Source organism: Gallus gallus, chromosome 15 (genome assembly GCF_016699485.2).
Source record: "Gallus gallus isolate bGalGal1 chromosome 15, bGalGal1.mat.broiler.GRCg7b, whole genome shotgun sequence".
Classification (NCBI taxonomy): Eukaryota; Metazoa; Chordata; class Aves; order Galliformes; family Phasianidae; genus Gallus; species Gallus gallus.
This window is the reverse complement of record NC_052546.1, coordinates 10,000,001-10,012,098: the sequence shown is the minus strand read 5'-3', so window position 1 is coordinate 10,012,098 and position 12,098 is coordinate 10,000,001. Positions and strand designations below refer to the sequence as shown.

The 12,098-nt window shown below is 65.7% G+C and overlaps 3 protein-coding genes across 5 annotated transcripts in view; 1 reads left to right on the top strand and 2 right to left on the bottom strand.

Annotated features, from left to right (window-relative positions):
- Nucleotides 1-332: 332 nt before the first annotated feature.
- On the bottom strand, nucleotides 333-2,844 carry P2RX2 (purinergic receptor P2X 2). 3 transcript variants are annotated; one of them, XM_046901406.1, is made up of 10 exons: nucleotides 2,593-2,844; nucleotides 2,348-2,483; nucleotides 2,190-2,261; nucleotides 1,878-1,944; nucleotides 1,714-1,801; nucleotides 1,511-1,591; nucleotides 1,189-1,327; nucleotides 858-988; nucleotides 629-815; nucleotides 333-554 (listed from the first exon to the last, which is right to left on the bottom strand). In XM_046901406.1, the coding sequence occupies exons 1-10, from the start codon at nucleotides 2,715-2,717 to the stop codon at nucleotides 462-464; spliced, it is 1,119 nt and encodes a 372-aa protein (XP_046757362.1). In that variant the 5' UTR covers nucleotides 2,718-2,844; the 3' UTR covers nucleotides 333-461. The 3 variants fall into 3 exon arrangements, with proteins under 3 accessions (XP_046757362.1, XP_004934477.2, XP_046757363.1); XM_004934420.3 differs by having other exon boundaries at nucleotides 629-785; XM_046901407.1 differs by lacking the exon at nucleotides 2,190-2,261 and having other exon boundaries at nucleotides 629-785.
- A 580-nt stretch (nucleotides 2,845-3,424) lies between these two features.
- On the top strand, nucleotides 3,425-6,219 carry PLA2G3 (phospholipase A2 group III). The gene is made up of 6 exons (XM_015275352.3): nucleotides 3,425-4,508; nucleotides 4,575-4,842; nucleotides 4,909-5,078; nucleotides 5,155-5,284; nucleotides 5,395-5,523; nucleotides 5,603-6,219. Exons 1-6 carry the CDS (start codon nucleotides 3,425-3,427, stop codon nucleotides 5,790-5,792), a joined length of 1,971 nt encoding a protein of 656 aa, XP_015130838.2. The 3' UTR covers nucleotides 5,793-6,219.
- Nucleotides 6,220-6,278: 59 nt separating this feature from the next.
- Nucleotides 6,279-12,098, bottom strand: part of INPP5J (inositol polyphosphate-5-phosphatase J) — a 7,376-nt gene continuing 1,556 nt past the window's right edge. Inside the window, exons 3-12 of the mRNA XM_415287.8 lie at nucleotides 10,561-10,669; nucleotides 9,860-9,976; nucleotides 9,616-9,791; nucleotides 9,197-9,308; nucleotides 8,857-8,966; nucleotides 8,399-8,582; nucleotides 8,020-8,157; nucleotides 7,705-7,797; nucleotides 7,452-7,556; nucleotides 6,279-7,327 (exon numbers count right to left, since the gene is read on the bottom strand). Of these exons, the coding sequence (XP_415287.6) occupies nucleotides 6,701-7,327; nucleotides 7,452-7,556; nucleotides 7,705-7,797; nucleotides 8,020-8,157; nucleotides 8,399-8,582; nucleotides 8,857-8,966; nucleotides 9,197-9,308; nucleotides 9,616-9,791; nucleotides 9,860-9,976; nucleotides 10,561-10,669 (1,771 nt within the window). The 3' untranslated portion in view covers nucleotides 6,279-6,700. The remainder of the gene's footprint in view (nucleotides 7,328-7,451; nucleotides 7,557-7,704; nucleotides 7,798-8,019; nucleotides 8,158-8,398; nucleotides 8,583-8,856; nucleotides 8,967-9,196; nucleotides 9,309-9,615; nucleotides 9,792-9,859; nucleotides 9,977-10,560; nucleotides 10,670-12,098) is intronic.

The following is a 12,098-nucleotide window of genomic DNA, read 5'->3' as shown; positions in this document are numbered from 1 at the left end:
GTTCCCCACAGCCCCTGAGGCTCTGCGTGCTGCAGCCCTCCCCTCACCCCCCACCCTGCCTCTCCCCTGAGCCACTGGGGGAGGCTGTGCTGTAACACGAGAGCAGGAAAACAGAGGATTATGCTCAGAAATAAAAGCCCACTTGGTTACTGCCAGGCGCCAGCTGCACAGTGCCATTGGGCCAGGGCCAGCAGCACTGTGGTTTTGCAGGCAGCCTCTGGGCAGGGTTCATGCTTTGGTGGCAGCCTCAGAGCCCCTCAGCTCCCCTGGCTCTTCTCCCCCCAAACACAACAAGTGATGGTTCCTGCATCCTTCCATTGACATAGGCACAATGCTGAGCAGTGATGGTTTATTGGCAGCAGTAGTGGGTGGCTGTAAGGTGCATTCTGCCCGGCCATGGGTATGGGAAATGTCAATTTGGTGGTGGAGGGGGGATGGTCTGGGGCTGCAGAGGAGCATCCTCAGCCCAACGGTACCTGCTCGAATTTCCTGCTGCTGTACCGCCGCTCCTTGTCCATGCAGCACAGCAGCACCCAGTCGCAGAGGAAGGAGCCCTGCAAGGCAGAAGGGCACAGTGAGGTCAGTGCAGGGCAATGGGCAGTGAGCCCCCACACTCCAGCACACTCACCAGTCCCACCGAGGTGAGCGCGGTGGCCAAGGTGATGACCGTGGGGATGAGGCTGAACTTCCCTGCCTGGCCTTGCACAATCACATCCACACGGATCCCATAGGCCTTGGTCAGTACCCGCGTGCAGGTCCCGTTCCAGCTGTAGTACTTGGCAAACCTGGGGGGCATGCAGGCACAGGGGTGAGGGCTGCAGGAAGACATGAGGACACTGAGGGGATGGGGCCGTCACCTGTAGTTGTAGCCTGGGGATGCCAAAGCCCCTTTGGGGTCGAGGCGGCGGAAGGAGTAGCGCGGATTGCACTCAGTGTCAGGCAGGTCCAGGTTGCAGTCCCAGCTGATGATGACACCGATCACCCCACCCTGCAGCGGGGCAACAGAGCTTGTGCAGCATCAGAACACTGCAGGCACAGCATCCCCAGGTGCACGGCATCCCCAGAGCACAGCATCCCCAGGTGCATGGCATCCCCAGGATGTGGCATCCCTAGGGCAACGAGCTCCCCAGAAGACGAGCACCCACAGTGCTGGGGGATGTTGGGGTGAGGCCACCCATCGTACCACACCTTCTCAGCCAGCACTGCAAAGTCCTCGCCCGCCTGCTCAGCCAGGAAGCCCAGCCTGAAGATGGGGCAGTACAGTGCGGAGGTGGCATTGAAGGTGCAGCTCTTCAGGTAGTGGCTCTCGGCAGCCTGAATGTTGGCCCTGGGGAGAGCAAGGCAGGGAGCTGTGCAGCAGGGGATGGGGCGGGATTGGTGTCGGGGCAGCTGCAGAGGGCCCTGCAGGGAGCAGGGATGTGCTGTGCCACACAGCATCTCTGCTGCTGCTGCTGCCACAACGGCCACTGCCTGGATCCCAACCCTCAGCCCAGGCACCAGCAGTGCTCACTTGGAGAAGCCGAAGCGGGGGAAGCGGACGTGGTTCTTGATGAGGATGGTGAACTGCGCTGCCATCTCTGCCAGGGACTCGCTGGAAGCAGAGGAGTGAGCACAGAGCACTGCAGCTCTCACCCAGCCTCACAGCGGGGACACTGCTACCGGGCATCCCCAGGTGAGAGCTGTGCACAACCAGGGCCATCCCGCTGCCCATACCTGCTGCTGCCTCCATGCAGCGGGCACCAGGCCAGCACCTCGCAGCTCCTCCCACTGCCCCCGGGCACGCAGCGCCCCGTCCTCACACCTGCATTGTAGGGGACAGGCACTCAGCATTGGGTCCTGTCTGTGGAGGGGCGATGGGCTGCGCCCCCTGGACTCACCGTGGTGGGATGCATCCATGGCCCCGGAGACACAGTCCTGTTCTGAGTGGCATGCAGCGCTGGGACCCTGTGGGGGGGGAGGGGGGGGGATTGGGATGGGGTTGAGGATGGGATGGGGATGGAGAAGGAGATGGATGGGGATGGAATGGGGATGGGAATAGAGATGGGGATGGAGATGGTTGGGTGGGCACCCACACCCCATTCACCTCCGCCCATTGGGAGCAGCTGTGTTCACTGGTGACCCCCCACCTCCATTTCCAGGCACTTCTTGGTCCCCACGCACCACCCTGCCCTGTGCCCCCCCATGCTCACCTCGTGGCACGTCCCCATGGCCTGGGCAGCGCTCACCTCCACCCGTGTTAGGATGCTGAAGCTGCTCCCACCCTATGGAGCAGCCCAGGGGGAGGACAGCGATCACAGCACAGCCAGGAGGAGCCGAGCATCACTGGGGCAGCAGAGCGAGAGCTCACCTCGGGGGGGGCCACGTACTCCCCGACATCCCAGACCTTGCTCAATGACTGCGTCACGCCCTTGACCTTGGTGATGACGGAGCTCTCCGGGCCCGTTTCTCGCTCCTGGTAGCCCTTCTGCACGATGAACACATACCTGCGGGGAAGGACGGGATCGGGACAGGGACAGAGCTGCCAGCATACTGAAGCACCGGGTCAGATCAGATCGGTTCCTCCTCCATCCCATCCCACCCCATCCCACTCACCCGATGAAGTAGAGCAGCACCAGGAGCTGCAGTGCCCGATACGCGGTGCCGAGGCGCCCGTCCCGCACCACCACCACCTGCGGGCTGGAATAGCTGCTCACCGCCCGCCGGCAGCCCGGCCCCATCGCCGCCGCGCTCCGCCCGGCCCGGCCCGGCCCGGCAGCGCTCCCTGCGGGCTGCGGGGTGGCTGCGGGGGGAGGTTCGGCTGCACATGGCCCGGACCCGCCGGCGCGGAGCCGAGCCGGCAAAGGCAGCAGAGCGCGTTGCAGCCCGTGGTTGTTCCCCCGGGTTAATGATTCACGGTGACCGCTGTGAGCGCCCAAACCCGCATCGGTGTAACTCCTCCGAGTCCCGGCGATGGTTGTGCAACAGTCGGACGCAACACGCCCAGCGTTAAGCAAGCCCGCAGCACCGGGGGGTGTTTCCTGGTGAGCTCCTCGCTTCCCGGAGCGGTGAGGGCAGAGCGCAGCGTTGGTCCTTTCCCAGCAGGAGGAGGGGATTTGCTCAGGGCACCTGTGCTGCGTTTCCCGGAGTCCGAAGGGGCTGCAACAAATGGGCATCACCCGGGAACCCCGAGGTTCGCCTGGAGATGCAGAAAGCGATGGGAATTTCCACCCGCACGCCCTCCTGCGGGAACCCGAGTGGGTTCGGGTGCCTTCACCTGCGCTCTGCTCGTGCCCTGGGGCTCTGTTTCCCCTCTGGCAGCAGAACAAGGGGAAGGGCCACGGGCCATACCTCAGCCCCGCATCCACCAGCGCAGGGCACGGCCGCTCAGCTGTCCCCACACGGCCCCAGCACGGTGATCCCTCCCTGGCCCGGGCAGCCCATTGGGATGCATTGGGCGCGGAGAAGCGCCCGGCCCCGTGCCGGCCTTGGCCGCGGCCTTGGCCACGTCAGCGGAGCCGGGAGCCCGACGGAGCGACGCGTGGGGCCGCGGGGTGAAGGGCAGAGCGGTGGCGGCCGCGGTGCCGTTATCTCCCAGACACAGCCGAACTCGGCGGTCCCCGGAGCGCTCGCGGTTGGCCGTGCCGCGGCGCGGGGCTGCGAGCACAGCCTGGGCACAGGTGCCGGGTGCACGTGGAGAGCTCAGGGGACACGCGGCTCCCCCCGGGCCTGTCGCGGGGCTGGGCCCCCCCACCCGCTCGGTGACCCCGCGGGCGCCGCGTGGCAGCCGCGGGACCTTCGTGACATCGAGGGCGGCGCGGGGCCGCCGCGGCACTGCGGGTTCTGCCCCTCGTGTGCCACCGCGGAGCCCCGATGTGGGGCGGCGAAGCCCCGCGCGGTGCCCCCCCCCCCCCCGCCTCCCGCAGTCCCGGCCCCGCGCGGGGCGCCGCGCTCACAGAGGTGCGCCACGCGGGAGGGCTCCCACGCTCCGGGCGGGGCGGGGCGGGGCCGGGCGCGGCGCGGACCAATCAGCGCTCGGAGCGCCGGCGGCGGCGCGGGCTTAAAGGCGGCGGCGGCGGCGGGGGGCGCGCGCGGGATGTGGGCGCGCGCGGTGTTGGCGGGAGCGGCGCTGCTGGCCGCGTGCGCGCGTGCCTGGCCCGGCGGAGCGGTGTGCGCGCATCGGGTGGTGGCGGCGGGCGGCGCGCGCTACGCGGCCTTCCTGAGCGCGGGGCCGGGGCCGCCCGCGTTGGTGGAGGGCGCGTGGGGCGGGCGCGGAAAGCTGCGGGGCTGCTGGGCGCGGCGCGATCCCCGCGTGCTCCGCGCTTTCCTCGCCGCCTGCGCGCGCCGCCCGTCCGCCGCTCCCGCGCCCGCGCTGCGCCGGGACGTGGCCGCGCTGTGGCGGCGGCGGGCGGCGTGCGCAGAGCCCGCACCGCACCGCGGGAGCCGGAGGCGGCGGAGGGGTTGGACGGTGCCGGGGACGCTGTGGTGCGGGGCCGGGGACTCGGCCGGGAACTCCTCCGAGCTGGGTACGGGTACGGGCCGGGGAGCCGTGCGGGGCCGCGCGGGACGGGGCGGGCACTGAACGTCGCCGCCCGCAGGTCTGTTCCGCGACCCCGACCGCTGCTGCCGGGAGCACGATCGGTGCGGGGCGCAGATCGCGGCGCTGCAGTTCAACTTCGGCATCCGCAACTACCGCCCGCACACCGTCAGTCACTGCGACTGCGACGCCGCGTTCCGCCGCTGCCTGCGGGCCCTCAACGACACCATCTCCGACCTCATCGGAGTCACCTTCTTCGACCTCCTGGAGGTGCCGTGCTTCGTGCTGCGGCGCGCCGAGCAGTGCGTGCGCTGGCACTGGTGGGGCGGGTGAGTGCGGGGCTGCGGGAGCTGCGGGCTGCGGCCGTCGGGCGGGTCCTGATGCGGTGCCCGCAGCTGCGAGCGGTACGCGGTGGTGCCGATGGCCACGATGGTGCGGCAGAGCCCCTACGGCACCGTGGCCCCTGCGGCCGTCGGGAGCTCTGCGTGCGGCGCGCAGCCCGGAGCCGTCGGAGCGGCGGAGCGGTGTGAGGCCGTCCCGGCGAGCGCCGCGGGCGGACGGAGGGGTGAGTGCCGGATGGGGACCGGGCGGGGCGTCCCCGGGCCGAGCGCTTCGGTCCGATCATCGCTCTCTGCCCTCAGGGCTGGGGAGGCTGTGCAGAGCCTACCGGCACTTGGATCGCTGCGAGCACCGCATCGCGCCCCGCGAGGCGAAGTACGGGCTGCGGAACGGCGGTGCGCGGACGCTCTTCCACTGCAACTGCACCCGCAGGTGTGTGCCGTGGGGCGGCCCTTCCGTCCGTCCGTCGTCGCTCAGCGCGGGGCTGGAGGGGGGGGGGGGGGGCGGGCGGGATGCTGAGCGCTGCCCCGCTGTCCCCGCAGAATGGTGCGGTCCCTGCGCAGGGCGAGGGGCCCCGGAGGCGTGGAGCCGCCGCTCCTGGCGGAGCGCATCGCCGCGCGCTGCTTCGTGTTGGAACCGCAGCCCGAGTGCGGAACGGAGCGCCGGAGCGGGTGAGTGCGGAGGGAACGGGGCAGGGCCGGGGCCGGCGGTGCTGGGCTCGCCGCAACGCTCTCTGTTCTGTTCGTCCAGCGGCTGTGTCACCGAAGCCCGGGCCGTGCTGATACGCGCACGGCATCTGAGGACCACTCTGCGGCGCCGCGGTGCTGAACGTCGGGAGTGGGACGCGCAGGAGAGCGGCGGTGACGCTCTGTACGAGCGATGCCGGCGGGTGGCCCTGGAGCAGGGGATGGGAGCCCCGCAGCACCCCGCGCCCCGCTGAGCCCCGGCGGCGGGGCTGTACCGTGCGTGGGGAGGAGCTGCGCTGCGGGGCGGAGCTGCTCAATGTCGGGTCCTTGAGAGAAAGGATGGCACCGAGAGTGGCTGCTGGCGTGACTGCGTGGGGCAGGAGAGGGGTGGAGGAGGCTCGGCTGCCACCTCCAGGAGCTGCGGCCGCCATCAAAGCGAAGGGAAAGGAGCGGGGACAGGGAAAAGCGACCGCCTCCCGTCCCGTGGAGGATGATGAGGGCGTGGGAGCCCCGGGCAGGACGGTGCCAGGACCCCCACCCCAGGTTCTGGCCCTGCAGCGGGAGGGGTTGGGACGAGCCACGTCCCCCCCGAGCTCTGGAGGTGGGAGCACAGCGCCGTGCCTCGGGAGGGTCAGTGCCCGCGTGTGGCACGAGGCAAATAAAGGGCAGCGTGACACGGTGCGTGGTGCTGGGGTTCTGCATTCCCTACAGCCCCCACCCTGCAATAAGCACAGTGCAGCTGGGGCAGGCGGGATGCTTTATTTTGTTGCTCACACTATGTCCAAGCCCGAGGCACAGTGGTAAGGGCAGGAAAGAAGCAAGCTCCCATCTGCAGGGTGCCCGCAGCAGTGCTGTGCCCCGGGGGAGGGGGGGCAAACATCCTCACTTGCAGCAGCATCCCTGGCCCCCAGCACCCCCAGGCCCACTCACCTGCCCTAGGACTGAGCGTCCCGCAGCTCTGACACACACGAGGGGTTCCCTCACCACCACCCCCTCCCCTGTGCCCCCTTTGCAGCCCCAGGAGGAGCAGGGCAGGCACGCAGCAGGGGTGCAGGGGTGATTCACTGCAATAAATAAGGGAGAGGGATGGCTCACAGCAGGGACGTGGCACAGGAAAGCACACAGCAAGCACGCTATGGCGAGGAGGGAGGAGGGCACAGCCTCAGCGCCCCATGGTACAGCTGTAACCATCCAGCTCCCGGGGGCTGCCCCCTTCCTTTGGGGAAGTGCTACAGGGAGGGCTGGTGGGGCTCATCCTGCGGCAGGGGTAGCCCTGGTCTGCACTCTCCCTCCGTCGGCCCATGGCTTGGTCAATGGTTTCCAGGCGGAGCGCAGGCAGCAGGCCCAGGTTCCTGGGGTCAGCCCTGGCCAGAGGGTTGTCAACAGCAGCACGCCGGGCAATGCACGGCTGCTCCCGCACAGTCTGGTAGAAGGAGCCCGGGCTGCCCTCCTGGCTGTTGGCCACCTGCCCCGATTCCTTGGCTTTGGATCCTCGGCGTCCCAGCTCCAGCTGGGGCAGGTGGATGGCAGGGATGTCCCCGGTGAGGCCACGGCGGCTCTGGGGCGAGGGGCTCCGGCTGCTGCCCCGGTCACGGCTCGATGGGCGCAGGATGAGACCCTGGAACTTGGCCAGGCTGGGGCTGCGGCTCCGGTGTCGCTTCATCTTGCCCGGGCTGGGGCTGCGGGATTTGGGGGCCAGCAGGACAAGCGTGCTGTCATCCTCCTCCTCCGAGCTGCTGCCCGAGCTGTCCGTAGCGCTGCTGCCCTCCTCGGACCGAGGCAGGGAGATCTGCAGCATAACATCAGCACTGGGCTCTGACCCATACAGGGGGCTGGGGGGGGGGATGCAAGCAGGACGTCCTGCCTTGCTGAAAGCTCCCTCCTCCCACCCTCCGCCTCGAGGCATTGCTGACCTGGAAGGGCTCTGTCACGCCCACGATGCTGCTGGAGGTGTTGCTGTAGTAGCCAAGGATGTACTCTCCCTTCCCTTTGGGCAGTGCTTCCTCTGAGAACATCACCTGCAGCAGACGGGCACCGGGCTGAGCACAGGGCTGCCCCCCCCCAGACACTCATACATGGGCCTGCACCCTGCTCAGTGCCATCCAAAGGTCCATGCTGCTGCCTCACCCCATGGCACACGTGGCCCTGACTCCTGGAGTTGCTCACCTGTGTGCACAGCTGCTTCTCTATGCAGCGCTCTCCATCATCGCTCCTGGCCCAAACGTAGGACACGTAGTCTTTAGGATGCCGAAAACCCACCTGTGGAAGAAGGGAGGTGAGCTGGTGCTTTTGCTCTCCTCTCAGCCCCAGCAATAGCTTCAGGCCATATGGAGCCCACAGAGTGGGAGAAGTGCTGGATCCACAGCGCAACGTCGCCTTCCCAGAGTGGGAGAGCCCACACTCAGGCCATGCAGCGGTGCCTGTGGGAGGGGGCAGCTACAGAGGGGATCACATCGCACTGCAAAGGACCTCAGCCCCTACCCGGTAGAGGCCAATCCAGTCCCAGGAGCTCCGGTGGAAGCCAGCAGCCATCTTGTACTTGACAACTGCTTGCTCAGGCCTGATCCACTCATCAGCCACATAGATCTCCACCAGGGGCTTGTCTGCCTTGGAAGCAAACTGACAGAGACAAGCAGATGGTGGGTAAAGGCAGGAGGCCACGTGCCACAGTGCTGCCCCAGGCACTTGTCTAGCACCGGGCCCATAAGCATTCCTCAAGAGCAGCACCCCCACCACACCCCACCACGGGGGCGAGACAGCAGCCCTGCCTAGCAAAGTAAGAAAGCCACACACAGGGCACACATTCAACTCAGCACTCAGAGCCTCAGCTCTGTGGCCGGCAGCCCTGGCAGGCGCTCACCTGCACGGCGAAGATGGCAGCTACCGGCTTGTGGTCGCTGACCGTGTACTCCATGTGGCTGCAGTAGCAGAGCTGGCTCACCGACAGCACACCCCGGCTGGGCCGGCGCCCGCCCGCGCCAGAGCTGGGAGATTTGATCTTCCAAAGGATGCGGTCAGTCCAGGCGGGTTTTCGCTTCTTGGCACTGCAGGGCACAGAGGGGCATCTCTTGCCTGGCAGGGGGCAGTGGGCTCCACCCCAACCTGCCTCCCCCTGGCGCTACGGAGCACGCAGGCAGGGGATGCGGCTCGTCTCGGCGCACAGCTCAGTGCAGCTGCAGGGACAGACCTGCACTGGCACCAGCACAACGGCTGTGTCCCAGCCCGCTGCCTCCAGCCCACAACCCTCCCCCCGCCGAAGCTCCCCCGTGAACCTCAGCCGTGCCACCCCACCCCCAAGCACGCACCCTGCTGTCCTACCTGCTGTCGTACTTGTTGGTGCCCACATCAAACTTGAACGTGGGGGGGAAGTTGAGGGGTCCCTCCTGAAAGCCGCTCAGGACAGGCCAAGTGCTTTTGGCAATGTTCAGCTGTGGGCAGGAGAGCAGCAAGGCTCCATGGCCCCAGCTCTTCCCAATGCTCCCAGAAAGGAATTGCTGACGTGCACAGCTCCAATGGCAGATACCCTGGGAGAACACTGCCTGCCGTTCCCCAAGGAGCTGGAAGAGCCTGTGCCCTCTGTGCCAAGTGGCACGGGGCCGCACGAGCACTGCTGGTACGTGCCAAGGAACACACCTGGCAGCACACCCGGCCCACTCACCTGGTCCTTCTCCCAGAGCTGGCTCAGGATGTTGTTGTCAATGGCGTACTTGACAAAGCGGATGTCGAGGCTCTCAATGCGGAAATTGAGGTCCCCAAACCAGAAGACGAGGCTGCGGGCAGGAGGGCAGTGAGCAGCAGGACTCAGGCATCAGCACCAGCATGGTAGGAAACAGTCCCAACCCTCGAGGCTGCTGGGAACCGCACCAGGCCTGGATGTGCCCCAGGAGCAAACAAGGGCTCCTTTTAACACCTGCACTGCATCTCACTGGACCAAGGGACAACTCTGCAGCTCTGCCATTCACACCCCACCTCCAAGCTGTGCTTGGATTCAGACGCCATACCCAGCCCTCTGTCGAGGCACAGGGCTGGCCCTACAGCCTCGGCACAGAGCAGCAGGCAGAACAGTGAGGTACTCACTCATGGTCCAGGATGCCACTGGCTGCCCTTCCCTCAAACTGCTGCATGTGCAGTATGGTGGCAAAGTCCTCCTTGCGCTGCTCCGCCTTCTCCAGGTGTGCTGGCAGGTGGCAGTTCAGGAAGCACACCATGTGCCCAAAGATGGAGAGACGGACACTCACCCCTCCTTTGTTGCCCTGCCGCAATTGGATGCCGTGAGCCCCGAGGAAGGCAGCCCTCTCCACCCCCCCACGACCACACTCACCCAGTAGCCGCCCAGCCCTGTCCTAGTGCAGTCTGTCTGGATGTCCTGCAGGAAGGGGAGGTGGTAGTACTTGGCAAACACCAGCAGGATCACACCTTGCATCCGCACTGTGCTGACCTGGAACAGGAGCAGGGCTTGTAGCAGGATGACAGCCACAGCACAGCCCACAAGGGCAGGGACAGTTCCAGGCCAGAGCAGCACCTTCTCTTCTGCATGCCCATCTTACAGGGGTTAAGCAGCACATTTAGCCCAGAGATCCAGGCATGCTCTCCTGGATTCCGGCCACTGACCGAGATGAGCTCAGCGATGCTAGGACTTATGTACTCTGCCACAAGCTGCCTGGGGAGCTGAGCCTTGCCCTGGGATCTGCAGGCTGCTGCCAGAAGCACAGGCTGGATCCTCTCCTCACCCCGGTGCAACACAGTGGGCAACAAGGTGTGTCCCCAGAGTACCACAGGGGAAGCCAAAAGCAACCAGTGAAGCGAGCAGGGTAGCAGAAGCCAGGCAGCATACTGCCAAAATGCCCCATTCACCTTCAGCTCAGCTTCCACTCAGAGGGCTGCAGGGCATCACTCTAGCCAGGTCTTCTCCCACACACCCTCCATATCCCTCTCCGCACTGCCACCCTCCCCGTGCCCCCCCGCCTGGCTGGCACGCACACAGGGGACACCAGCTGTCCAGCCCCTTTGGGACTGCCTTACCAACACAAAGTGGAAGGGGCTCAGGACATCCATGAAGAGCTCACTCCACTGATCTGTGAACAGGGCGTCCTTCAGGCGTTTGTTTATCTTGGAGTTCACCTCCTGCAGCCTGGGAGGAGAAGGACAAAGTGCTTTGCAGAGCCTGTCTGAACCCAGACGGATCCCTCAGCCACAACAGGAAGGCACCTGCAGCCCAGCCAGGGAGAGCTCCTTGGGCGAGGCACCCAAGGACAGAGCTGCAAGGGCATTCCAAGGGAGGACCCTGGACTTAGAGCACAAACCAGCTATATCCTCGCGCTAGCGATGCTGGGTAGCAAGAGGCACAAGTGGCAATGAAGCTGCAATGCTTCGGCCCTCTAAGCAGGAGCAGTTCAGCTGCACAAGGCTGGGCAGCAGTCTAAAGTCTATCTCTAGGTGCAAGAGGGGCTTACAGGACACGTCAGCTGCATGGATGTCTGCAGAGAAGCCAGGTCCCACCAGTACTTCAGCACAGGGCGTCCGGACGTATCCTAGCCACCGAGCTCAGAGCAGCAGCAACAGAAGGTTAACAGTGCTCCTCCACACTCAGCAATTAGAGAACAGAGGGAAGGAGAGCATCCCCAGAGAAGAGCAGAATCAGGAAATGCCTTGCCCGAAAATACTGAGCGCCCCGGGCACAAAGACACGGGTCAGAGGAAGGACATGGGCAGGAGGAGGCACCGTGGAGGCGGGGGCAGCTCACCAGCACAGGACACCGTGTCCTGGCCACAGCACAGCCCCAGCCAGTCCCTCACACCAAGCAACATCCCTGCCCTGATCCACGCAGGTGGGCTCTGCCCAAAAGGCCGAGGGGATCCCAGCCAGGAGATGGGCTCTGGCACAGTGCTGCAGCTCCAGCAGCCTCATGGTTTTCCTGCCTCTGTGAGCCCGCCGGAGGCAGAGCTCCTCCATTCTGCACACAGGGAGCTCTCAGGGCAGAGGTTGTACAGCAGGCAGTACATCCATGCTCTTGGCACATATCGGCGTGCTCCTCGGCGATCCCTAAGGGTCTGGTTTTCCCTTAAGTTCTGGCTCAGCTCGCCTGGCTGGCCACGCCAAGAAAGCCTCATCACACCAACTTGGGGCTGCCTTGCCAGCAGTTAAGCGTTGCCAGGGGCACGGAGCCAATCCAGCTGTGAGAGAACAGCAGATCTGTGCCCTTGAGGCTCACGTACCACGGACGAGAGGTGAGATGAGGCAAATGCTTCCAGCAGAATCCAGCAGGCGAGTTACAAGCCTCTCCAGATCTGACCCAGGCACCTCCTGAGGCCACGCTCTGCTTGGCGCAGCCAGATATGGGCTGTGCAGGGGTTGATTCACGGCTATTTGGGACCTGAGGGTTTCAGCTCCTCTTAGTGCTCCCATTTTTTAAAAGAAGTTGATTTTCCGTCGCTTTTTATGATGCTGCTCACTCACAATGCGTGTCCCTCCCTGCTCCCTGTGCCTGAGGTCGGGCCGGAGCTGCAGCTCTCCCACTCTGAGCCCCCCAGGACTACGTGGAAAACCCCTCCCAGACAGAG

What these genes read in the sequence shown, in the direction of transcription:
- P2RX2 (XM_046901406.1), bottom strand. Translation starts at nt 2,717, where the DNA reads ATGGGGCCGGGCTGCCGGCGGGCGGTGAGCAGCTATTCCAGCCCGCAG. An exon ending in CATGGATGCATCCCACCACG is followed by an intron (nt 1,802 to 1,877) that starts GTGAGTCCAGGG and finishes CCTACAATGCAG; the next exon opens with GTGTGAGGACGGGGCGCTGC. An exon ending in CGCTCACCTCGGTGGGACTG is followed by an intron (nt 555 to 628) that starts GTGAGTGTGCTG and finishes TCTGCCTTGCAG; the next exon opens with GGCTCCTTCCTCTGCGACTG.
- PLA2G3 (XM_015275352.3), top strand. Translation starts at nt 3,425, where the DNA reads ATGCATTGGGCGCGGAGAAGCGCCCGGCCCCGTGCCGGCCTTGGCCGC. An exon ending in CACTGCAACTGCACCCGCAG is followed by an intron (nt 5,285 to 5,394) that starts GTGTGTGCCGTG and finishes CTGTCCCCGCAG; the next exon opens with AATGGTGCGGTCCCTGCGCA. An exon ending in GGAACGGAGCGCCGGAGCGG is followed by an intron (nt 5,524 to 5,602) that starts GTGAGTGCGGAG and finishes CTGTTCGTCCAG; the next exon opens with CGGCTGTGTCACCGAAGCCC.